The sequence below is a fragment of the Colossoma macropomum genome, unplaced genomic scaffold, assembly GCF_904425465.1.
Source record: "Colossoma macropomum unplaced genomic scaffold, Colossoma_macropomum, whole genome shotgun sequence".
NCBI classification, from domain to species: Eukaryota; Metazoa; Chordata; class Actinopteri; order Characiformes; family Serrasalmidae; genus Colossoma; species Colossoma macropomum.
This window is the reverse complement of record NW_023494796.1, coordinates 16,882,125-16,908,869: the sequence shown is the minus strand read 5'-3', so window position 1 is coordinate 16,908,869 and position 26,745 is coordinate 16,882,125. Positions and strand designations below refer to the sequence as shown.

Genomic DNA, 26,745 nt, shown 5'->3' with positions numbered 1-26,745 from the left:
CTGGTCAAATGACATGCTTTGCTGATTTTCTAAGTGAAAACAAGTACACATGCTCTGCAAACAAACCTTAAAATGGCTTTTTTTTCTGTCAATTTTAGTTCACAAATTCAATTTTATCTAATCTAGTTCAACATATTGGAATAAATAAAAGCATACGATGTGCCATAACTTTTGCACAGGCCACATTTTTTATTACCTGTAGTGGATGTGTTAACGTATTCTGACTTAGAAAATTATCAGAACATGTCATTTGAACAGGGGGCCCAGACTTTTGCATATGACAGTATCTACCAAAGAAAGGATGTTTCCCAGTTCCTCCCAGCTGACTGGATCAGAATGGCCTTCAAGGGATTTGCTGTGCAGGTTATAATTCTCGCTGCGAAGGATTATGTTCATTAATGTAGGCCTGTTTGTGCCATTAACGTTGATCCGAAATCAGTTTTTTCCACTTTCACTAATGATAAACAACATTATGGCTTGCGTTAGTGTAGGTGAAGCTGATTCTAGATCAGCATGAAAGCAAATGAGGGCAGTTTAATTATAGTACAGCGCATTAGACTAGCTGACTGACGATCAGCCCCGAACTGGGCGTGATTTTAACTGTACCAGGGTCCCCATGTTTATAAAAACGAATAAAAGTCCTCATCCTGGATCAGTTTTTCTCTTTTAAATTTAGGTAGAGTATAGAGTACGATTACATGGGCAAGACCAGAACTGATATAAGATCAGCACCCTTTGAGATGGGGATGGGCGATATGTCAAAAATGCAATACTGTGACACTTAAAGGCATTTTCACCATATAAAATGTCTATCATGAAATTTTTGTTTGCTAAAAAATGCTGGAATACACCAGACATGGAGATAATTTAAAGATACTGGATGTAAAAAGAAGTAGTAAAAAATGCATGCCTGTAATTTCTTTCCACTAAAATCATGCCTGTATTTAAACTGTGTAAGTATTATAGTACTACCTTTGTTTCATTGTTAAGTTTTGGATAGAAACAAAAGGGTTAAATTCTTGAACCGCTGAGTGGAAAATTGGCCTATCAGGAATTGTTTTCTCCGGGGTGTCTAGGCAGATACAGCTAAGCGAGCTCTCCTATTGGTTAGAACTTCCAACAGCTGAAGGGAAGGCCAAACGTGTTAGATTAACCATTAGCATAATTACAACGTGACAGAGGAATCAACCAATCACATTTTGTTTCCCATTAGGCGAAACCAATTTTGTGAGGGGGGAAAAGTCATTCTAGACCTTCTGTAAGTCCTGCATACGTCACTGAGTGAATACGAACAGTGCTCTAATCAGAGAAGTCTGTGTCAGGCCTCTCTACTGAGAGTCACTGTGAAACTGCTACAAGGTAAAATAACAGCTAATAATATTAGCATGTGTTACTTTAAGCTTGTTTTTCACAGAGTAAAACACTGAAAGTCTTTTAGAAAGTTTAATCCCCCCCCCTTACCTTAGCACTAACAACTACTAGAATCTCATAGGAATGCTAGCAGAAGTTGGCATTACTGTAGAGTTAGTTTTTTTCCTCAATATTTTGACATTTATGGCTCGAACTAAAGGTCTCACTCTAATACGCATGGTTCACCACTGTGGAGTGGCTCATTAAAACTTTGGCCATCGAGTTGTGAGTTTGGTCCTCCACAGAGTTTAATCCAAAACCTTTTCAGCTTCAGTAACAGTTAGTTAGCTGACTGTTAGCCTTATAATAAAGCAATAAGCCACGAGACTCCCTTCCCTGGGATAAAAGCGCAGTAACGCACAGCGTCGAGTGGCTTATTGTTTTTATAAAATGGCGGCCAACATAAAATATGACAAAATTCGTAATTTTCATAATATAATATTATCAATAATACTCAAGTATTCTGCCAAGAAACCATGGACTGCTGAATGAGGAAAAGAATGTCGCCCATTGCTGCATATTGCCGTCATTTCATTAACTTTTTATCGTTTTGTTGCACAACAATGAACATATGATAACACAGCACTGTTTAATGCAAAAAACATTCGCTTTATAAGTACTTTCTAGTCACCTGATTACCACTGCGAGTCTTATTTAGCACCAATCCAGTGGCGCCCTCTTCTCGTGCTGGGGCTGAATCTCAAACGGCTCCCTGCTCCCTATATAGTGCACTACACAGGGATTTAAAAACCGACTCCTGCATCCCAACAATGCATAATATAGCTAAGAAATAGACATTTGGGATGCCATACTCGATAAATGATGCACTGTTTGGCTGTAGAGACTAGAATTTCTAACACACTATTAGTACACTATTGTATTGTACTATTATTCAAGTGACATTTTTAGACTTCAATTCAAGCTTGTGGTATTAACGAGTTTTTAAGCTGTTGGCTATCTTTTAGCCTGTTAGCTAGCTGACCAGATGTTCTAGTTAAGAACATAAGCTGCCAACCCCTCAGTTTAAACAAAAAACGGGCTCTTACTTCATCAGTATGCTCGGTGGTCCATGTGAGCAGCATTAAAGTCAAAGATTATTCCATTCACAGCAGAAGTACTGCACAGTAATACAGAGTTCAGTTGTTGTGAGGCGGTCATAGGTGTGGTATACCGTGGATTTTACAACAGCTTCAAACGTGGTTCAGCCAATCAGATTTTAGGACCAGAATTATTCGTTTTATAATTCTGACTAATTTACTGCTACTGGTGTTACAGCAGGTTTGTTCTGATGAGTTTTGTCTGTTTTTCCTTCACTTGATGGAGAGGGACAGTCATTATTCTGCAATCGGACAATTGGTCTAAATTTTCTTTATTTATTTATTTTTGAAATTGGTCAGTGTGGAGAACTGAAGTTCTCAGAGAAGTGTGTTGTGATTTTGGTGACATATTGCCCACCCCTGTGTTTATGATGTCTGTTGACTATAGGCTCATAGTTACAACTGATGGTTTAACCCTTCAAATCCAAGCTAATATATGAGTTTTATGTAGCTAGTAAGGTACGGAAGTCAAGAACTTCCTTTGACTTTAAAGGGTTAATCAGAGTTAAAGCGTAGTTCCACAGACTTCTCGGGTTTTCTTTCTTTTCTGAGTACAGAGAAATGCCTCAAAATGATAGTCTGTGAGAATCGGCTGCATGCTACAGGTGCAGAAGATAGAGATTAGTTGGGGAAATGCTGAAGAGTTCCTTTAAAAAATCTTATTCGAAGAATACAAAACTGAAAATGAGTGAGAGAGCTTTTGATATTATTCGTCATGAATATGAAGTCAGAAAGAGAGAACAAGAAAGAACACTGCAGTCATCTTTTCTCCCGAGTGACAGATGGGGCTGAAAATACTCAGTAAACAGGTGAGGTGCACCATGGGAATTGGAGTCCCGCTCGCACCAGCAGCAACTCTTCCACCTAAGCGACAGCCAAAACATCACTGGCCTCAGCCGGCCCACTGCCATAGCAACCCCATGTGGCACTGCAGGGTCCAACCCCAGCATGGGACAATCAGTCTCATAACAGCCTATTGAGGTTTCTGACGGTGTGCATATTTTAGAGAGATTTTTTTGCAACCTGGCAACCCCTCGCTGAATAAATGCAAAAGGGTGAATGCTGTTAGAAGAACTATTCAGTCAAACTACCTTTGATTCCATTACAAGCAATCCGCTTGAATTGTAAAACGCTGGCTGATCAAAGGGTATGTTCACAGCGGCACCTTGTTTGTTACCGAGTAAATTGCCTGCTCGCTCTCGTGGTTATTGCAGCAGAGGTTCAACAGAGAACAGAGACAGACTGAAGTCAGAGTCAAGGTTTTCTGTGCTGAATTACTCAACCATCATACGTTTCTCCCATATAGTGCAATATGTGATGTCTGAAAATGTGCCTATTTTTACTGTATGCCTTCATTTTTATACATGTTGTACAATCTAAATAGAAATTTATGGAATGTTTCAAATGTGCCTTTTCATTTGGGAGTGATGTCACATTCACTAGTCTTCAAGATAATATAAGAGGAAAACCCTCTTAGGTCTCCTCACATACTGTATGTGGACACCCCTCTTAATTATTGGGTTCAGGTGTTTCAGCCACTCCCATTGCTAGCAGGTGTAAAAAAGTGCATAGCCATGCAATCCTTCGTAGACAACACTGGCAGTAGAATGGGCTGTACTGAAGAGCTCAGTCATTTTAAACATGGCAGTAGATCTGGATCAGCTACATCTGCCCCAGTCAACTGTAAGTGCTACTATCGAGAAATGGAAGCATCTTGGAACAACAATGGCTCAGAAAGCGTGCCGCATGTAAAAATCACCTCTATTCGTTAGGGTTGGGGGGGTGGAAATCGATTCTTATATGCATCGCGATGCGGACGTGAATGATTCTGAATCGATTCGCGAATGTTAAAAAATCGATTTTCTAAATTTTAGTTTATAACATAATGTTGACGGAATGCAAAAGGTGGAACTTGAAAGTGCGGAAGTGCAGCATCCGGACAGTCTGTAGTGGCACACAGCTTCTTGTTCAAATTTTCCCGTTCCACCTTAAACTCTGACTGAGGCACTGAATGTAAACGCAGCACTATTTAAGGTGGAACGGGGAAATGAGAAAGAGAAGCGACTTCAGCTTCACCACTTTTTAGTGTTTGACAGTCTCTCGTTGCAGATTTAACGTACCAGGAAACCAACTGCGCTGCTTATAAATGTGAATAAGTCCATTTGTCTCCAAATGTTCATCTTAAATCTCTCTCTTTGCCTTTCCGTTAGCTACTAGCTAGGAGAGACTGCATTGCTATGTGACCTGCAGTCTGCATGCCAGTTCTCAGTTGTTGAGAACCAGGGCTTTCGCTCTATGTTGCACACGTCCTGTCTCGAAGATATTTTACTGACACAGCAACCCCCCCCCCCTCTAGAACGAGACCAGACCTGAAGTAACGTGCTGCGTGGACATCCACTGCCACAGGATCTTATGTCACCATAATAGCGCATTTTATCACAGATGAGTGGCAGCCAGTGTTTCACATGCTCCAAACAAGAGCAGTGAATGAGAGTCTTCTAGTTCACTTGTCACATCACTTCCATTTGTTTTATTAATAAAAGATATTGGAAGTAAATTCATTATGGATCATTACAAATACTTTGCTTTAGAAGTACAAAGTCCTCACACAGTGAGAAAACAGAAATCATGTATAGAAAAAAAAAGATGCATCAAAATGCATTGATAATCATTTTATAATTGCATCGCAGCCCTCTGAATCGTAATTGAATCGAATCGTGAGGTGCCTAGAGATGCCCACCCCTACTATTTGTTCACTCACTGCAGAGTTCCAAACTGCTTCTGGAAGCAACATCAGCATAAGAACTGCGCATCAGGAGCTTTATGAAACAGGTTTCTGTGGCCAAGCAGCTGTACACAAGCCTAAGATCACTATGCACAGGGCCAGGTGTTGGCTTGAGTGGTGTAACTGGACCCCAAAGCAGTGGAAACGTGTTCCCTGCAATGATGAGATACACTTCACTAGTTGGCAGTCTGATGGATGAATCTGAATTTCATGGAAGCCAGGAGAGCGCTACGTACCGGCATGAATAGTGCTAACAGTAAAGTTTGGTGGAGGAGGGATAATGGTCTAGTGGTCTGGGGTGTTTTTCAGGGTTTGCGCTAGGCTCCTTGGTTCCAGTGAAGGGTAATGTTAATGCTACAGCATACAAAGTCAGTTTGGGAAGGCCCCTTCCTGTTCCATCACAAAGGGAGGTCCATAATGACGTGGTTTGCCGTGTTTGTTGGGGAGGAACAGCCTGCACATAGCCCTGACCTCAACCCCACTGAACACCTTTGGGATGAACTGGAACGTTGATTACGAGCCAGGCCCTCTCGCCCAACATCACAAATGCTCTTTTGGCTGAACGGGCATAAGTTCCCACAGACACACTCCGACATCTTGTAGAAAGTTCCCCAGAAGAGTGGAGGCTGTTATAGCTGCAAAGTGGGAACCAACTCCATATTAAAGGCTAATGGTTTGAAATGGCATGTCCAACAAGCTCATAGATGGTCAGGTGTCCACATACTCTGGCCATGTAGTGTGCATCTTGCTAATCTAATCTTTAAGTCAGCTGGAAATTAAAATTGATTTTTTTTTTGTCTTGGTTCATATTAGCATAATTCATCATATCAATTAATGACAATTCTTGAAAATGTTATAACTTTTGCCCACCTCTAAAATGTCTTCTGACATCTTTATTACGCCACCATGCACTAGTGGGTGAGGAAAAATAATAATAACCAATAATATCATGTTTCACAGCCCCTTCCCACTACCCCATTGTGAAGTGAAAACTCCTAGCTGGCACAGATACCCTCGTTCAGAAACATGTCAGAGTATGCATGGAAAATCCGATTCTGGTTCACTTTAATCTAAACTAACCTGGGCCTGATAATCTAAACCCAGATTCATTTTCCCAGTTTTATTTAGCAGCAATCACTCTACCATTGAAACTACACTCAATTTCAAAAACTGATCTTCAAACTGTTTCCCATAAATATGTACATTAAACTCGTGTAATGAACATAAATTAAGTGATTATAGACATATAAGGCAGGATCTGCTGCCTTCTATCTTTGTGTGGTGCACACATAGTTGAGTAAAGTGAGTGAGGCTGGTTACTTACAAGGAAGATCCCTGTTCATGCTTTTGCATATATCAGAAGAAATTGGCTCATTTGAATGCAAAAGTTGCTAAACCCCCCTGCATATTCACTGTCTCTGTCAATTTAGCCTGAAAACTGTCTGACATTTGTCCTAAGGGAATTATGTGACACTCCTGGCAGGCTGTTTGCATCATGGTAATGACTAATTAGCATTGCTTATAGGTCAGATAATAGCCTTTCCTTTGGCTTTGTTCACACAGCATGTAAAAGTGGCCCAAATCCCATCTTTTTCTGTTGTCTGTGTGGCAGCAAAAAACACACTGAATCTTGACATTTTCGATTCTGATATGGGACACTTTCATATGTGGCACTGAAATCTGATATGTATCCGATATACAGCAATGTGATTGAGTCTGAACCAGCCATGTCAAACTGGGGAACTTCCAGGCCAAAATGCTGTGGAGATTAGCGTTTACCCTTATCTAATGCTCTAAATTCAGTTCATGAAGGCCTTGATAATTAGCTGATGAGCTAAATCAGGTGTGTTTAATGAGGCAGTGTGCTGAAGTCTGCAGTGTTTTGGCCTGCAAGGACTGAAGCCTGACACATATGGTCTAAGCAGCCAGACTGGAATTCAAGTGACTTTTACGTCAATCCAACTCGACATTCATCAAATTTCAGGCTGCAGAGGCCTCAAACATATGGGGTGACATTTCTGTACAAACAAAATTAGAAGACACATCCAATGTTCGAAAAGATTTCAAAATAAATGGCCAACGGCTGTGGGGGAATGAGGCTGCAGTGTCAAAGAAAAGTTAAAAGTCTGGAAGGAAAGCTAAAAGAAACCAAGAATATTTAACATGCCCTCTTTACAGAGAGATAGAATGTATTCTGGGTGATGAGTCCAGCTCTCAGCCATCGGAACTTCTTATCGCTCCTGTGATGTCGGCAAAGATGAAACTGAAACCTCAGGGAGCGACTGTTACTGTTGACTCCATTCTGATAGTTTTCCTCTGGATGAGCGAGTCACATGAAGTACTGTTCTTTTGCGCATGTGGGTCAGTTTAAGAGCGTGATCTGTTCAGACTAATTTCACATATAGGTCACATTTAAAAGATACTGTGAACAGCCAAACTAACAGATTTGGTGAGAGAATCAGATTTGGGCCACTATTACTGCTTTATGAACGTAGCTTTTTAGGTCACCTTGCAGTTCTAAGCAACACGTGAACACAAAAACTAACCATAGTTTAGTGGGGACAAATGTAAATGAGTAGTTCTGTTGAAGTGTCCCTTTAATTGCAAAACTAAACACAACTTCAAAACAGTCTACTGCTATTGAGAGTTTATTGCATCTTCTTGCGTTTCTTCTCTTCAGGGTGGCGATCGTAGCGAACCAGTGGAAGCTCCAAAAAGGCCGTTCTGTGTTCCTCCCGTGGGCGGGAGAGCGTAAGCCCCATGGCCTTAGCCACCTCCAGCATCCTATAAACAGAAAAGTACATGTTTTTGCATTGTATTTAACTGCACATCTATATGTATAAAAATAAACAATATGAAAATGCTCCAATACGGTAAGAGGACCAGAGTGGGTGTACAAACAAGTTTGTGTATTTAATGAAGTGGTCAGTTGGTGTGACTACAGGTCTGGGGACAACCTCTTAAACTTATGGCGCCAACCGCCAGATCTGTTACGTCAGCTAACAGACGCCTGCGCTGACTAACGTCGCGTTGGGTGATGGGGGGGGGGGCCATCCTGCCCACCCAGGGAGAGCGAGGCCAACTGTGCTCTCTTGGACTCCCGGCTACGGATGGCTGTAGCATCACCAGGGATCGAACTCACGATCTCCTGATGATAGGGCCAACGCTTAGACGCTTGCGCCACTCGGGGCCCCCTAAACTTATGGCGTTTGATTGTAGCAAAATCTGCCAAAACCCCAAACTGCAAACTCACCGCCAGTAAAATCTGACTTTTTTAAAAATATGAACATGGCATTCATGTTAATTGTTAATCGTAAAGTTTGCACATTTTCTGTTGTTGTACAATTTTAAGGGGCAATCAGAAAACAACATTATCAATGCTGAGCAGTATATATATTTTCCACATATAATTTCTCTCCTCAGTAGCTGTAGCTCAGAGGTGGGCAAAAGAAAATGTTCATTCAACATTCAAATTATCATTATAAGAACGCAAGACAATCAACTTTAGTTTTTGTCTGAAACATAGAACACAATGCTTTCTTCTGACCATCTTCACAAATTTTATGGCAAGGGACCTTTTGTCCTCGGTATGGCAAGCGAGAGTTCTTGTACTCAATAAACTTACTAATGCCACAACGGTAGCTCTTTAATTTTGGTCTATTTTAGTTTAACATCACTACAGTTTTCTCCTGGGAACAAAGCTGTCAGACTCGCTACAAAGGATTGTTTTCTGAACTTGTCGTCTTTTTCACTTTTAATGAGTTTTCATGTCTGATGAACTAATTTCTCAGCATCTTGTAGGGTTAGCAAGCATCTTATGTTGCAAACATTTTGTAATCTGACATGAAGTGTAAATGAAGCATGCAGCTGGTACAATGCTAATTGGTGGTATAAACTGGCATAATATAGTAGCTACATAATGTGTTAGCTTGCACAACTAAAGAAGCAAATTAGGTCAATAAACCTGCCTTGATTGATCAACTCTATTTGGGGTAAAAGGGAAAAATTAGTGGATTTGCAAAGTAGATCTTACTGCTAAACTATTCCTTTAAAGTTCTAACACCTTATGATGGGCAGCTTTATGCAGCTTTAAAAAGCACTGGTGGAAATACAATAAGAATGACTGATAATTAACAAAAGAGATGAAAGAGAGACATTTGGTTTCACGACAGAGGGGATGAATTATTACTCTGTATGTGTGAAAGAGAGCAACTTACTTCCTTTCACTAATATTCAGGTCTCTGTGTAGGAGTGTGAGGTTTGCCGTCTGGTCGCCCACGTGCAGCAGCAGAGCCAGGCAATAGGAGGCTAACTTTACTTGCATGGAAGCTGACACTGTGCTTTTCACTCTGGGAAAGGGAGAAGCAGAGAGAACGTGAGAAAGAGAGTCGTCACTTTGTAAGTCGTTCTACAAAAAAATAGTGAATAAAAATGTTTGGAAATGTCTGTAGCACTAATAGAGCTGGACTAGTTTTATCAGAATAGGTTGTGAAATGCAATTTCTTGCAAAACTTGTTTGGAATAACGTATCTAGTTCAAGTCTTCAGATTACTACAGATAGCCAGATTGAAAGGTCGTAGCCTGGATGCGTCAGTGTCGCACGACAGGCACCACACTAAACGCACTGTATCATAACCACAACATAAATTTAAAGAAGACTTACTGAAGGATCTCCAGGTTCAGCCATTTACAAAAAAACCCTCATTTTGCAGTTATTACAAGGGCTTGACCAGTTTTAGCAGGATGTAAATTCCAATAAATGTTGGCAGATATTTTTAGATTTAAAGTTTTACTTTTATATCCAAATAGTTTAACAGTGCTTTACTGACTGACATTTTCTTAAATTATCAGAAACTGTCAAAGGTTGTTTATCATACATTTTTGTTTACTTCCCCTCCCCCACCCCGAAGTCCATTTATGATGTTTGTGTAGTTTTACATACCAAAACCAAGCATTATTCACTTGCACATGACTATTTTTCAACATCTCCTGCATCCTTTAAATGAAACAGGTTGCACTAAAAAGTTGATGTATGTAAATGAGCTCTGTTCCGATTGGTTGACCTGCGCTTTCCATTAAAGTAGTCTGAGCTGAAACATTCTTTATAAGTTCAGCATGAGTGGGCGGAGTTAAACTGCTGTTTGCTGAATAGGTGGGTATATAAAATTTGCTGGTTTTCATGACATCACAAAAACAATGAATTTAAAATGGGGTGTTTTTGCATATATGTGGTCTGTATGGACTGGGGAGTGAACATTACGTTTTGAAACTAACAGATTTATATACAACATCTAACTATTCCAATAAAGCAGAGAAAATCAGATTTTACACAATATGGGCCTTTTAAATAATAGAAAATGAAATAATTCAATAATTATTGTAGTTAAATGATGTAAACGTTGTGAAACTGGGACTGGAGCTGCCTAGAATGGTTTTACAGTTTCGTTTTCTGTTGATTACCTCGTATTTTTCTTATTTTTCATTAGTCATCTCTGCGCAATGTTCACTCTAGGTAAGATTTGGGGATCTGGAGACCTCTCTGGTGGAAATGTGTAGTTTCATGCAACGTGCAGAAGAACATTCTGTAACATCAAGCTGGACCTTCTTTTCTGAGCCTGTACTTGACGTTAATACATAAAGACGTACGTGGTCCGGAAAATACGACTCGCAGCAGCGCTCCTGACTTAGTAATGCTGGTTAATTCGGACAATAAAATAACTTGCATAGTGCAGCTTTAAGATTTCAAGTATGTTAAATGTGCAATATATTTTTGCACAGGGCACATTTAATGTTTTATTGTTTTTCTCCAGTATGTTAAATTCAGCAAAAAAAACGCAGTTGTGCATAAAACTATGCTGGTTCTCTGTAGAGGATGTGTAATTATTTTCACTTAGAGGAGATGAAGGGAGAAAAAACAAACACTGAATATTTCACCTGGGTGCCAAAACTTTTGCATTTAACTAAAAAGTCTGGCCCTAATTATTAACTGTCAGATTGTAAAAAGTACATACACTGCAGAGTCATATTAAATTAAAACAAGGAATCTTACAAGATTTCCTCAGAAAAACATTCAGCTCTGATAAAAGTCACAGTTCTGTTTGAACTCTAATGCACAAACCTTCCTTTAGCAAAAGTCTCCACGGTGAAGATCTTCCGCACTTTATTGTAGATGAGTCGTGGACAGTCGTCTTCCCCAACTTAAAGAAATAAAAACACAAACAGACAAACAGAATGAAAATAATAAGATAAGCAATATTTATATAATATTGAAGAAGACATTCTGGAGAAACAGAATCCTTATGGCAGCCAGGAGATAAAATGTTTATGGAGTTAGTTTTTCTTCTTTTTTTTGCATTTATCATTCCATTTCTCATTAACACATTACCACAAAAAACCCAGTTTGTATTATTGCTGCTGAACTTCTGAAGGAAGGAAATGAAGCAAGACAACAAAATGTTCTATGGAATAAGTACAAAGAAAATCCCCAATATTTGTTGATATTTTGAGATAGAAGTGCAAAAAACAATTTTCTCTGCCAAAAAACCTCCAACCTGCCATGGACTCTACAAGGCATCTGAAGGTTCCCTGTGGTATCTGGTACCATGGCATTAACAGCACATCCTTTAAGTCCCGTAAATTCTGAGGTCGAGCTACCAGGGCTCGGACTAGTTGTTCCAGCACGTCACACAGATGCTGGACTGGATTAAGATCTGGGGAATCTGAAGGGCAACACCTTGAGCTCTATTACTCTATGAGCATTCGCGCCATAGTGTAATAATCGCGTAATAGTGAAAGTCTATAACGTTCGACATAACGGGAGCAGAAACTGGTCTGCACAGGAGACAAAGTTTCAACGCATGCATGTAATTTTGGATCAGATTACTTTTCTATCAGATTGTTGAGTAGAGTGAGCATATAAACAGTCTCAGTCTTCATCAGTAATCAGAATGTGTTTAATCAGATTGGCAAAAATATTGCATGTAAACACAGCCAGTGTATTCCGTCACTGTCGGAACAAAACCTTGCATCTCCATTTTGTCTTTTTTTCAGTAGTTGGAAAATGCCTCCTGCCCTTCCTGTAGTTTTAAAATTTCGATGACTGGACGAACAAAAACAGCTGAAAATGAGTTACAATACAAACTTGTCACATTAACTGGTCATCAGTTTTTTCCTTCTCCTGTAAAGTTATACAGGATGTGGATGGAAAAAGCTTAGGAATAAAAACCCAACATTATTTACAGATATATCTCCAAATGTTGCAATAATGGGAATTTGGTCACCTAAGTTGGAAAATGGTACCAAAAACCTATTCAAAAATCAACAAAATCATTCAGATGTATTCAGGCATCACTGTTTGTATGTCCAAAAAAATTAAGTTAATGCACAATCTGCACAATTGCTGTAACTCTCAGTACTCACGCTTGTAGTAAAGTTTCTTCTGCTGGGCAAGTCTGATGAGGAACAGCAGGTACCAGGTGCAGCAAGCCTGTCTGTTTCGAGCTTCAGGGTCTTTGGGCAGGCACTCCAAAAGCCTCAGCACAGTCTCTGGACTACAAAACATACACAGACAGTTTCCATGAGACTGCAATTTTAGAGCTTGGTGATATGGCCAAAAAAATTTTCTAGATCTGATAATCATCATTTTCTTGGGATGCACATTTCTAATCTTAAAAGATTCAATTTAATTACAATTCTGTAAAGGGCCCATACAGAAAACGGATTTTTTTCTTAGTTTCTGAAATAAAGTAGCGTGATGCAGTATGTAAACACCGTTACTTTCACACTTGCGCTATAAAAACAGCCTGCTCTGAATTCACTGTTAAGCCCTGCTCATTTACATTAAAGTTGCAAAGAGTGTTTCAGCCCAAACTACTTTTTGAATGAAGCACAGTACAAGACAGCCAAGAGTTAAATGGAATATAATGGAATATAGACAATAATACATAAAATAAAATAATAATAAAAATAAATAAATAAATAAAAATAAAACAAAGCATTACAAAAAAGCCTGCAAGTTTTGTTTTGGCCAAAAAATGAGTGCATACTTGAATGAATTTCATTGTAATCCATTATGATGGGCTCCAACATTATAAAGTTTATGCACCAGAATTGAATCAATGCATCCTTACACCCCTAATAATTATAGACAGTTATTTTAAGAATTTCTCAGTACTTAAGTATTATTTTGAACCATTAATGCCGGCTTTACACTGTAAATGCAAACTGTTCATGCACTGTTAGCTGTGAAACCTACACAAAACGACATTCCTTTTAAGATGCATACAGTAAAGCATCCTGAAACTTATTTAAAACTCAGCCACAACGGCTGCAAGAATTCCAACTTTCATCAAAGACGAAGTTTCATCAACCAGTACAAATGCAAATAATGCATCATATGAGAACATCGAACACCATACTTTCAAACCACTGATTTCACCAGATCATTGCTCAAGAAACAGAAGATGCTTGACTGGGTGGTTGGAAAGGAGACAAGATTTTGACTTAAGATTCTTAGTTTCCTGAACCAGGACAACAAACGTGAATTTCTCAGAGCTAACAGTGGTCACCAGTTGTGACTAGCCAGCTACTGCTGTTTAATCAGCTGCTTGTGCCACCATTTATTCTTTTCTAGACTTAATTCAACACAATTTGTGTAGATAAAGTCTACCCTAATTTCGCACAGAGCTCAGATTAATTTGGGATACAAAGGATAAACCATTATAGAAGGGGAGACAGAGAAACGCTTTGTGATGAACTTGTGCTCCCAGGACAAACTAAGTGAGACATCAAGCAGGTTATAACCATAACAGCTACTTAAACATTGATTTTCAAAGGCTTATCTGTTACACATCAGATTAAAAAAAGCTAATATATAGTAAAGAAACCTTGATACACAGGCTATGGTCACACAACAGGTAAAAGTGGCCCAAATCTGATTTCTTTTTTGTTTGGCTGTTTACATTATCTTTTAAATTCGATCTACTGTATATGCAACATTAGTCTGAATAGATCATGCTCCCAAACTGACCCGCATGCGCAAAAGAACAATGCTTCATGTTGCTTCACTTGGCTCATCCAAAGATAAACAATGACTTCCAATGAATGGGAGTCCAGTCCGCTGCCAGAGCTTTCTGGAGCTTATGTTCACATGCAAAGATTTTTGCCAATCCGAATGAATACATTCCGATTACAGATTCAGACTGGGGTGTTTATATGCTCACTCTACTCAACAATCCGATGGAAAATCTTCATTTACATGCACACTACAAGTAATCCGATCCAAAATATCACGCATGCGTGGAGTACCACTTAGTGTAAACGTTACCATGACAGCGATCATCACGTGAGGTCCAGTGCGAGTGAGATGAGACTGGAGTTTTTAATTACTTTAAAATGATGTCAGACTCAGGAAAACGTCCTTCACATGTACTTATTAAAGAAGGCCGAGAGGCAGACGTTGTGTTCTGAGACACATAAGCTGGACGCCCGTCCCGCCGCCGTTGTTTAAAGATCAGAGCATAAACTTCGTCTCCTCTGCAGACCAGTTTCTGCTCCGCCATGTTGAACGTAATAAACTTTTGCCAGAGCTGGTTTATGAGTTCTGTGCTTTTGCAATGACGCGACGCACAGTGCGCAGAAACTTGCACGTTGCGATTGGAAATGTAATCCGATACAGGAGTTTACATGGCTATTATTCTTCTATTTAACTGATTATTTACAGGATTACCCACCTTGTTCAATCGGATAGAAATTGTATTCCTAATGGCCTCAATCAGGCTAGACTATTCCGACTGAAGTGTTGGACGTGTTCTATTCCGATTGAGCTATTAGTCGGATTATTAACGGATTATTAGGCTGCATGTAAACGTGGCTTGTTTCATCTTTGCCAGCATCACAGGAGCGATCAGGAAGCTTCATTGACTGACAGCTGGGCTCATCACCCTAGAATGTGTTCAAGCTCGCCATAAAAAGTGCACGTTATCGGCCACAGTCACTTCTTTGGTTCGCGTCCTCGGATTCCTTAAACTTCGCTTTCAGACTTTCAACTGTCCTTTGACGCTTTAGCCTCATTTCTCCTACAGCCACGTTCGGCCATTTCTTTTGAAATCTCTTCAAACACGGAGAGGTTGTGATAAGTCTCTTCTGATTTTTTGTACAGAAATATCATCCCAAATGTTTGAGGTCTCAGCAGTGCGAAATTATGGTGAATGTCCAGTTGAATTGACGCAAAAGCTGAATTCTGATCTGGCTGGTCAGACTGACTCGCACTGATCGGATACGGATCAGATTTCAGTACCACATATGAAAGCGTCTCAAATCGGAATTCGGAAATGTCAGATTCAATGTGTTTTTTGCTGTTCACACTGCCACACAGATGACACATCTGTGTCACATATTTGGGCCACTTTTACCTGCTGTTTAAACATAGCCATAGATAAAAGACAGACATACAGATAAAAAAAAGGAAGACAATAAAAGTGCTGAAAATATATAAATTACACCTCATGGATGACTTTATAGCAAGAACCATACAGTGTACAAAGAACACAAGCTGCTACTGATTGTGTTTTAATTACTTTGTGTAAGTGTGAAGGCGCATGGAAATTATGTTGCAGGCAACTAGTTGCATTAAGGTTTCACTGTGTAAAGCCAGTCTAAGACAACAAATAGACAAAATTACTTATCAACAAAGAGCAAACTAAATATGTCAGTCTGTGACAGTATCACAATGGCTACCAAATATGGTAATATATTTGACTAACTCTGAAACCAAAATGTCCTCTCACCTGCTGTCCTTTCTCATTTTCAGAAGGTCTTCTGAGGTCAGTCCAGCCATCTTTTCCCCAACCTGCTTAAGTGCATTCAACTCATCCGGAGACAAAACTAATACAAAGTTAAGGTCCTTATGACCAGCAGTCAGACTCAGCAAACACAGAATGACAAGTTTTCTAAATACAGGGTGATTCAAAATAGATTCATCCGATTTTAAAGTGCCATATTTTTACAACCGTTACGAGCCTAAGAACCAATCACATACGAAATTGAAAAAGGGGGTCATAGAGTTTCTGACTGTCACCAGAAGATGGCTCCCTTCAGTCTGCGAGGAGATGGCGACCCCTGAGCAGAAAGCGTTTTGCATACTCCACTTCAATAAGAGTGAATCCGGTCATAACTGTGCAATGCAATTTTTCGTCTGCAGTGAACCTCCAACAGCTCAGAGCATTCGTCATTGGTTCCACAACACTGGATGATCTCCGAAATCCGAAAAAGAGCCTGAAAGAGCCTTGAAAGAGCCGTGAGTACAGTGACACCCGACATGCTCAATCAAGTCTGGGATGAATCTGACTACGGCGTTGACGTTGTCCATACAGCTGGAGGACGTCGTATTGAGCACTTGTAAAATTAAGTGAGCATAAAGTTTATTATGTTAACCATTTACAATTTGCTGCATTGTTCTGTAATGATTTACAAGTGAAATCAACCATTTTGAAAAAAATGAATCTTTTTGAATCACCCTGTATTGCTTACAGCAGCTTTAAGGTGCCACTGTCAAAACCCCAAAGCTTATGTACCAGCCAACATGCCTATAGCGACAAAGCCCACAACAAGGTTTTTAACTCCAGACACAGTGATTCGTTAGTCAGGGGAAGGATACGGCCATTGAAGGGGTAAACGTCTTCACGCTTATCCGCATTCTTGTTGAAAGGTGGGAGGAAGAGAGCGACTTCTGTCTGAGCTTCCGAATCTGCCACCTCTTGCTGCAGCACTGAAAGATGGAAAGAGAGAGAAAACGTGCCACAGAAGCACATATATTAATAGAGGTTTTATTAATTATATTTTCATTAGAGTTTTATGTCCCGAAAACAGTCAGTTTGTTTTCACATGATCATTTTTTAACCTCTCTTTACCCCTTAGGATTTATCTTGTTTTGGTTACTGTACCTTTAAGACTGATACATGTAAATGAGCACTGTTCTGATTGGCTGGCCTCTAATGTGCCTCATTCAAAAAGCAGCCTGGCCTGAAACCTCCTTAAAACTTTGGCATGAACTGCTGTAGACTAAGTGGATATATGTAGGTGTAGGTTTTCGTGACATCACAAATCAAAATTATGCAGATTTGTTTATTTATACAGACCGTAGTGAATAGGGTGTGAATAGTATGTTTATACAGACCGTAGTGAATAGTGTGTGAATAGTATGTTTATACAGACCGTAGTGAATAGGGTGTGAATAGTATGTTTATACAGACCGTAGTGAATAGTGTGTGAATAGTATGTTTATACAGACCGTAGTGAATAGTGTGTGAATAGTATGTTATACAGACCGTAGTGAATAGTGTGTGAATAGTATGTTTATACAGACCGTAGTGAATAGTGTGTGAATAGTATGTTTATACAGACCGTAGTGAATAGTGTGTGAATAGTATGTTTATACAGACCGTAGTGAATAGTGTGTGAATAGTATGTTTATACAGACCGTAGTGAATAGTGTGTGAATAGTATGTTTATACAGACCGTAGTGAATAGTGTGTGAATAGTATGTTTATACAGACCGTAGTGAATAGTGTGTGAATAATATGTTTATACAGACCGTAGTGTATAGTGTGTGAATAGTATGTTTATACAGACCGTAGTGAATAGTGTGTGAATAGTATGTGTATACAGACCGTAGTGTATAGTGTGTGAATAGTATGTTTATACAGACCGTAGTGTATAGTGTGTGAATAGTATGTTTATACAGACTGTAGTGTATAGTGTGTGAATAGTATGTTTATACAGACTGTAGTGTATAGTGTGTGAATAGTATGTTTATACAGACTGTAGTGAATAGGGTGTGAATAGTATGTTTATACAGACTGTAGTGTATAGGGTGTGAATAGTATGTTTATACAGACTGTAGTGTATAGGGTGTGAATAGTATGTTTATACAGACTGTAGTGTATAGGGTGTGAATAGTATGTTTATACAGACTGTAGTGTATAGGGTGTGAATAGTATGTTTTAAATTGTATTGATGTTTACATGCTGCATCTTTTATTTAGAAAAAGCAAAGAAAAAAAATCTGTTTTCCATGATTTGGGCACATTAATGCAATTGTCATTGTAATAAGCCATATTAAGCCCAATAATTCTGATTTGGTAAACAGGCTATTTTACCCCATTGAGCACTATTTCTGCCATAGAGGTGATAAACAGTGCCTTTAAAAGTTTTCATGTTTAACCAGAAACATGTGTTTGCACAGCTTAAATAATTCCCACTTCCTGCTAGGTTGTTGCTATTTTCTATGGTTGTTTCTCTGGTGTTCCCAAGTGGTTGCTAGGTTGTTGCTATGGTATCAGAGGTGGTTGCTATGGGGTTGCTATGTGGTTACTAGGTGGTGGCTAGGTAGCTGCTATGGTGTTGCTATGTGGTTGCTATGCATTGCTAAGTGGTTGCTATGGTGTTGCTATGGAGCTACTAGGTGGTGGCTAGGTAGCTGCTATGGTACTGCTATGTGGTTGCTATGGTGTTGCAAATGTGGTTGCTAGATTGTTGCTATGGTGTTGTTATTGTATCCCAGGTGGTTGCTATGGTGTTGCTATGTGGTTGCTAGATGGTTGCTACTGTGTTATGATATCCCAGGTGGTTGCTAGGGCATTGCTAAGTGGTTGCTATGGTGTTGTTATTGTGTTGCTAGGTGGTTACTAGGTGGTGGCTAGGTAGCTGCTATGGTATTGCTAAGTGGTTGCTATGGTGTTGCTAGGTGGTTACTAGATGGTGGCTAGGTAGCTGCTATGGTATTGCTAAGTGATTGCTATGGTGTTGTTATTGTATCCCAGGTGGTTGCTATGGCATTGCTATGTGGTTGCTAGGTGGTTACTAGGTAGCTGCTATGGTGTTGCTATGGTATCTGAGGTGGTTGCTATGGTGTTGCTATGTGGTTGTTAGATGGTTGCTACGGTGTTATGGTATCCCAGGTGGTTGCTAGGGCCTTGCTAAATGGTTGCTATGGTGTTGTTATTGTGTTGCTAGGTGGTTACTAGGTGGTGGCTAGGTTGCTAAGTGGTTGCTATGGTGTTGCAAGGTGGTTACTAGATGGTGGCTCGGTAGCTACTATGGTATTGCTAAGTGATTGCTCTGGTGTTGTTATGGTATCCCATGTGGATGCTATGGTGTTGCTATGTGGTTGCTAGGGCATTGCTATCTGGTTGATATGGTGTTGCTATATGGTTGCTAGGTGGTTGTTATGTGTTGCATGCATTTTAATGCAATTGTAGTAAGCCATATTAAGCCCAAAAAAATTCTGCCTTGGTTAACCAAGGCTACTTTACCCCACTGAGCACTATTTATGCCATACGGGTGATAAACAGTGCCCTTAAAAGTTTTCATGTTTAATTATTTATTGTTATCTAACACTGAATCACAGCGGATTTGGGTTGGTACAGGTATTCGGTGTTTAATAATTGGTATTTTGGTATGTAATTTGGTACTATTGCGTAGTGGTACAATGCTAGATTGGGTTCTGGAGGTACACTGTTACATGGGGTACAATGCTGAATTGGGTATCGGGGGTGTACACTGTTGCGTATGAGTACAAACAATACTCAGTACTTATAAACGTGTGTGGGCGTTTACCTTCCAGGCCTTTCTGATCTATCACATTGCCGGCGGCACGGTCCACAGCCTTCTGCAGAGTCTCATTTCCGACCTCGTTCAGTCGTCTAGAGCTTAAAGCTCGTTTCTGTCTAGTCGTGCCAAATGCCTCAATGAGATCATCCACCTACAATGACAAAAACAACACAAACAAAACACATCATTAGGGCTTCGTCTACAAAATCTAATGATTAAGGATCAAGGGGCTGGATTTTTATGAAACTTCCTAAGAAAAAATTAAAGAAGTTCTTCTTTAAAAACAAAAAATTAAAACACCTTAAGTTTCCAGATATTATATTAATAAAGCCTTAATCATTTTCTTGAGAAAGTCTATAGGTCATTAATCATATTCACCATCAATATCATATTATATAAAGTTTACAGTTTACCCTAAAAGACACATTTTGAATTGAATGAACTGCTATTTCTGTTAACTGGTTGTTCAGTTTTACCTGCTCAGTGACAGAACACAGCACATTCAAAAACAGGAGAATCAGGACAAAAGAGCCAACAGGAAAATCTTAGTCTATTTGAACAAATATACCCATTATAACAATATTTTAAATACATTTTTAAACAATTATATTATATTTAACTAATATAGGTTATCTAATAACCAGTTTTAGAGCTTGCTTTGTCAGCTCTTACACTCTAAGACAAGTGTGAAGCTATCTTTAGGTTAAAAAAATATTTCAGCACTTTTTAAAAAGAGTTTTTTAAGAGTTTGATTAAGAGGGAAATAAAGAAAGGTTTTCTTGATATTAACAATTCATCTTTAACCTATTTTAACTCTTAACTCTGAAGAAGGCAAAAGCAACTAATTTGGGAGGTTTGCTACATATAAACTCCAAAGGGCAGAAATATAGTCTCACCTTCTGTCTGTAGGATTTGGTCTCATTTTTGTCATCATTTACTACGATTTCTCCTGGGAAGATCAGACAAAACCAGAATAACTTTTAAATGATGTCTTTAGCAGGAAAGAAAGGAACGGTAGTGCTAATGGAAATAAATCATTCATATCCCCCATTCATTAGGCTAAAGACAATGATGTTACAAAGTAATAACCGCAATTAAATATAATAAATGGTGTGACATGATAAAGCTTTAAGATCCCATATTAAGAGCCTACATTTTTCAAATACATTATTCTTGTGTATATATGATATTTTTAGGGCTTTATGTACCTAGAATTATCATTCATTTTCATATAATCATTTTGCAAGCTCTCTATACCTCATCAGTTAAGCACTCTGTGTCATGGAAAACTAAATTGTTCTCACATTCTGGAAATAGTAGTTTGATATGGTATGTAAACATGGCTCATGTTTCAAAACATACCCAGTCCATACAGTCAGTATATGGAAAGTAAAACCCATTTGAAATCAGAGTTTTTGATGGCACAAAAAACAATACATTTACAAATATCCTCCTATACACAGTCTATAGCAGTTTAGCTCTGCCCATTCATTCAAATTATAAAGGGCATTTCAAGGGCTCAAACAGCCTTTTAATGACTGCTTACAATATGCATAAGCCAATCAGAATAGATCCCTTTCCATATGTTGGTCTTAAAAAGCACAGTAACAAAAATAAGGATTATAAATAACATTGAAAAACGGTTGAGTTGAAATGAATTCAGACTGGCACTCAGCAGAACAAGGATCTCGAAAGGAGCTTGAAAAGATCTTCAAATGCAACAATTCGTCTCTATAAACGTCGCATGTGTCCAGGATATGGTCTTTTCTGTGGTTCCTTATGGACGTAAAAGGCAAACAGTAAACCGGTGGGACAAGAAAAATATAGATGCCTTTGAACTTCGGTGCTGGCAAAGACTACTTGGAAGTCTCTTGGATGGCAAAGAAAACAAACTAATAAACCCTGAAATAAATCAAGCCTCCATTCTCACTCGAAGCCCAGATAACCAAACCGAGGCACTTTTATTTTGGACATATTTTGAGAAGAATCAGTTCGAAAAGACCGTTATGCTCTGAAGTGTTGAAGGAAAAAGAGGAAAACAATGACTAGCTACAAGACAGACTGATACAACTGTCAGTGAAAGGAAAGTATTTGTCTTGTTTGTGGGTGAAAATGAATGGACCTAAATAGGGGGAATGAGGGATGAGAAAACCACACACAGAGGAGTGCAGCTCGTTATGGCTGTGCAGTGGAGCTTAATGTCCTACCCGTAGTGAGTACATGCAGTCTGGTGGCTGTAGGGCAACGAATTAATAGAGTTTGTGTGGTAGCGAAAATGAATGGGACCCTAGGGGAGAAACGAGGGATGAGAAAAATGTGACAAACAGATGAGTGCTGGTCAGAAAACTGAATTCATGCTCAGGGGCCTGCCCTGAGATATATGCTAAACGGTGTCTCTTGGTCAAGCAGAAATACTGTAGATGGACGTGCTATTTTTCCCCCCTTTCATTCCTATGGGAAACATTAGTAAATTAACAAAGATTAAAGAAAAAACGTACATTGGATTAAAAAGCTGTACAGAAGCACGTCGTTTCCAATCAGACCGAACATTCCGAAGTAGGAAAGGTGTTGATATCTCAAAAACTGTGGGATGAGTTAGCGGACAAAAAATCCAGCAGAAAAGTATGAAAAAAAGAAGAAGAATATAAATCAGCAATGCACAATCACTAATAATGAGAAGAAGTAAAAATGAATGAGTTCAGCAACATAAACCCACACAAACAGCATAAGTGGAGACGATCTCTGCCTCATTAAAAAAAGCCTAGGCTCAAGCACTTCTCAACATGAGATAAACTGCGGTAGGCTGACATTTGTAAATGTGTTGGCTTTTGTGACATCACAAAAATAATGAATTCAAAACTGCTTAGTTTCCATATCTAAACGGTATGGACTTAAAAGTGAATTTTTTGTGGAAAAAAAAATAAATAAAAAAATTTCCCCCCATGATACGACTGTCCCCTAAGAATGTCTAATACAGGTTGTTTCATACGACTGACCCTTCCTCTTCTTCTTTGGGCTTAAACTGTCTAGCTAACTAAGTAATCCTGCTTTGTGAAATAATCCTTAGTTTCACATTCTTGCATCTTTTCAACCAGTGATGATTTGTATACCTGGTATACTGGGCTGCAGGTTGAAAATCTGGGCTCTTTGCACTTTCATCTCCATGGTTCGTTTGTCCAAAACCCCCACAAAATACCTGTGAAGAATAGCAGGCCTTTCAGAAACATAGCTGGAGCATTTTAAGGTCCACTCCACCAAACCTAGAAACTGTTTGACCCATGGCTACTGAACCTCTAAAGTACAGCAGAGTGATCCAGCTAAAAGGGAATTAAGTTATTCAAAAACTCAGCATAATTAAAATCAACATGTCTGTTTATCAACATATTAACTTGTCAGAGAAATATACTTTACCACTGTTTCTGGACCAAGCCAACATCAGCTAGAGTAATTAGCCGAAATCCTAGGTACTAATATGAATCTGTGCTTCATCTGCCTTCACAATAATGTCCTTAACAACTTGTATATACACTATATGGCCAAAAGTTTGTGGACACTTGCTGATCAATGTTTCTTCCAAAATCAAGAGCATTAAAAAGGAGTTTACCCCCTTTGCTGCAGTAACTGTCTCTACTCTTTGGGAAGGCTTTATGCTAAATGTTGGAACATTGCTGTGAGGATCTGATTGCATTCGGTAGTGGCAGAACTAGTGAGATCAGATATTGATGTTGTATGATTAGTTCTGGGTCACGAACACCACTACAACTCATCCCAAAGGTAGTGGTTGGTGCCCTATCACTCTAGAGAACGCAGTTCCACTCCTCCATAGCTTAATGCTGGGGGGCTTTATACCCCTCCACCCTACGCCTGGCATTGGACATGGTGACCTTAGCCTTATGTGCAGCTACTCCAAAGCATCCTCTTCTATTGTCAATGCTTTTCTGTGGAGACTATAAAAGCTGTGTGTGCCCTTGAACTCATGTGTCAGCAGTGAAAGCACCTTAATTCAACTGAATTCACAAATAAAAAGGGGTGGCCACAAACATGTGGACATACAGTGTACAAACTCAAAATACGAGCCAAACTATCACATTTGATACATAGTATTTGCTTGACATCACGCTTGAAGCCACCGCCATATTGTTGACATTTCCCTGGCCAGGCAGCAACAGTAGCACTAACAGAGTCACTGTTTGTACACTGTCAGTTAATAAAGCATCCTGACATAAAATATAGCCATGGTGTGCTGTGTGACTCATGGCCGTAGTAACAGCCACAAAAAAACAAAACCGTGTAAGCTTTTACAGCATCCTGGCTGTCTGACGTTGTGAGGGGAAAGAGGCTGAAGAGCTGAGCTAATGCAAGAGAAATCTATGGATAGCAAGAACAAACTTTCCAAGCTTTCCAGCTGTCTCTCCATACCAAGTCTGTTCTCATCATTTTGTCACACATAGAAAGTTATGTGAAGGATGAATTTTGTAGTTTTGCCCTTGATCACTTTTAAGTGTTGACACTGATTGATGATGGAAAATATCTAATTGCGATTTTCTACAATTAAACTACAATTTAAATTGTGATTAATATCTGTAAGGTATAAGGTTCACACCTGTTTTGTTTGGCCAAGAAGTTCCAGAATATATACCTTTTCCGGCTTGAGGCTCGACCCTTTAAAGGAGCGTGCCAAACTGCCAGTAAGTTGTGGTTGTGAAGTCACAACACACAGAGGTTTGGTTGCCTCTGATTGGCCTAACTTGTCTACAGGCACTTCACAAGCTCTGTGTTACCGGGTTCAGTTTCCACTCTTAAAACTTAAGACAACGTTTTTGATAACACTGGCTTTCATATAAAAGGAACTGCAGCCCTTGTGATTTAAAGAATTGTGATTTCGATATAAAAAACCTCAACACTGATCAACCCTACCGAACATCAACTATACTTACAACACTTATTCGCTTTTCCACAGATGAATTAAAATTAATTATATGATTCCAGCCATTTGCATGCTTTTAGTTTCTGTGATGTGTATGCTGACGCAGCATTTTTACAAGCTAATTGTAGATGCTTGGATAGGTTTTCATGGGCAATAACATACAATCAGAACTCAAATATAAGTTTTTTTTGATTTGGCACAGATCAACACCTCCGACCCAACTGACTCTTCCTTGACATCTTGACTTGGAAGCCATAGCTGGTGTTGACAGCTTACACGCGTTATTCTGATGGAATGTCAACAATATGGCCACAGGACGCTTCTTCCAGGTCTTGTGAACACTGTCCACACATACCTGCAGAGGTTGTTGCACTGTAGGGAACCCGATCCAAAGTTGCTTCCGACATAGGTCAGCCTGTCAGACTCTGCAGCCTAGAAAACAAAATACAACCAACATTCCTACTGACCTCTCTGCTTTCACAAAAGCTTTTCTGTCGTACAGCTCTCCTAACAGTTTACGCGCACGACACGGCGATCGACAGACTCGCAAATCTTTCGCTCAGGGGTGTGTCTGGATGTGTGATGTCATTTTAGCCATGCGGACCCTTCCGACTTTCGCCACGCATCAAGTATAAACCAGGCTTAACGGTTTGTGCTGGTAATTTAATGACGTCTCTCTGTTCTCTCTGTAACATTACTATAACCGCGAAAACTCATATCGCCGTAATGATAAAAAGTCTGATTTATCGGGCAGCTCTAATGTACAAACTACTCTGCATCTGCTTCATGAAACTCTCCTTAAAATTTGAATGTAGCGCTTCTTTGAAGGAGCTGGAAAACAGGGCAATCAGAACAGACCTTATTTGCATATATACCAGTCTTAAAGGCACAGTAACAAAAAAAGCCTGTTTCATTCTAAGGCGTAAAGAGAGGTTGGAAACGGTCATGTAAAAAAGCATTATTATGTCTTTGGTAAACATAAACGTTATGACCTATATGGACATGTTAAACTGAGGAGAAATGTAAGATATGGGCCCTTTAAAGTATCTGAACTCACTGATCAGCATATTCATCCACTGAGTATGAATGTAGTGCTTTCATATACATCCACCATATTCTCTTTTATTACCACAATCCGTCTGCTTTTCTTTCTCGGGTTGACTCCATCGACGTGCTTGAAGAGCCTGAAGTCCAGCTGGTCAGTATTTTTCACGTGTCCGTTGGAAAACTTGACTGCAAAGCAAAGACGAGTCGTCGTAAGAACAGAATGACTTGATGTCATTAAGTGACACCGATTATATGACAGCTGGGTGGATTAACGTGGTCATATAAGTCCAGTTTAGAGGTCTGCCATGTACAGATGCAAACCTGTGTAATGTACTAGCTCGAGATTCAACTCTCCAGTCTGAGGTTGGAAGCTCAGACCACGTGGGTGGCTGAAAATAATGATACACTGTGAATTTCACTCCGCCGGTCACCCAGACATACAGCCACTAACCGACAAAAGAGGTCAACTAGTTTTCGGGACTAAACTTACCAATAACAGCGCCGTCTTTCTCCGTTTCGGCTCTTTCTTCACACGGCTTCCACACACAGGTCGCCATTGTTGTTACTGCTGAAGTTCCGCACAGCTCGTCTGCTGAACAGCGCCGCCTTGCGGTTCAGCTCAGCTCAGTGCAGTTTAAAGGGGAAGAAAATCATTTGAAAAAATCTACAAAGGTAAACGGTTGAGATGCAAACAGAGTCATTCAGTGTTGTTTGGTGCGAAATACACCGTTCTAGAGAAGCTTACAGAGTCAGAATTGTCCACAGTGGTAGTGATAGGAACCAGACGTCCACCTCTAAAAGCTCCCTCACAAAAAGTTACACATTTTAATCCATTATTAATGTATTTTAATCCATTCATGGTGGAGGGGC

General features: G+C 39.5%; 1 protein-coding gene across 1 annotated transcript; it reads right to left on the bottom strand.

The window, feature by feature from the left end:
- Positions 1–7,860: 7,860 nt before the first annotated feature.
- Positions 7,861–26,523, bottom strand: polr1e (RNA polymerase I subunit E). The gene is made up of 12 exons (XM_036582971.1): positions 26,366–26,523; positions 25,958–26,061; positions 25,184–25,260; positions 23,012–23,097; positions 20,798–20,850; positions 19,908–20,052; positions 16,949–17,059; positions 16,080–16,176; positions 12,712–12,842; positions 11,411–11,489; positions 9,510–9,641; positions 7,861–8,076 (listed from the first exon to the last, which is right to left on the bottom strand). Exons 1-12 carry the CDS (start codon positions 26,430–26,432, stop codon positions 7,941–7,943), a joined length of 1,218 nt encoding a protein of 405 aa, XP_036438864.1. The 5' UTR covers positions 26,433–26,523; the 3' UTR covers positions 7,861–7,940.
- Between the last annotated feature and the right edge of the window lie 222 nt (positions 26,524–26,745).

Coding starts and splice junctions, on each gene's coding strand:
- polr1e (XM_036582971.1), bottom strand. CDS start 26,432: ATGGCGACCTGTGTGTGGAAGCCGTGTGAAGAAAGAGCCGAAACGGAG. Junction 23,098..25,183: donor CAGTGCAACAACCTCTGCAG/GTATGTGTGGAC, acceptor TATTCTTCACAG/GTATTTTGTGGGGGTTTTGG. Junction 8,077..9,509: donor CTGAATATTAGTGAAAGGAA/GTAAGTTGCTCT, acceptor TTCTGTTTATAG/GATGCTGGAGGTGGCTAAGG.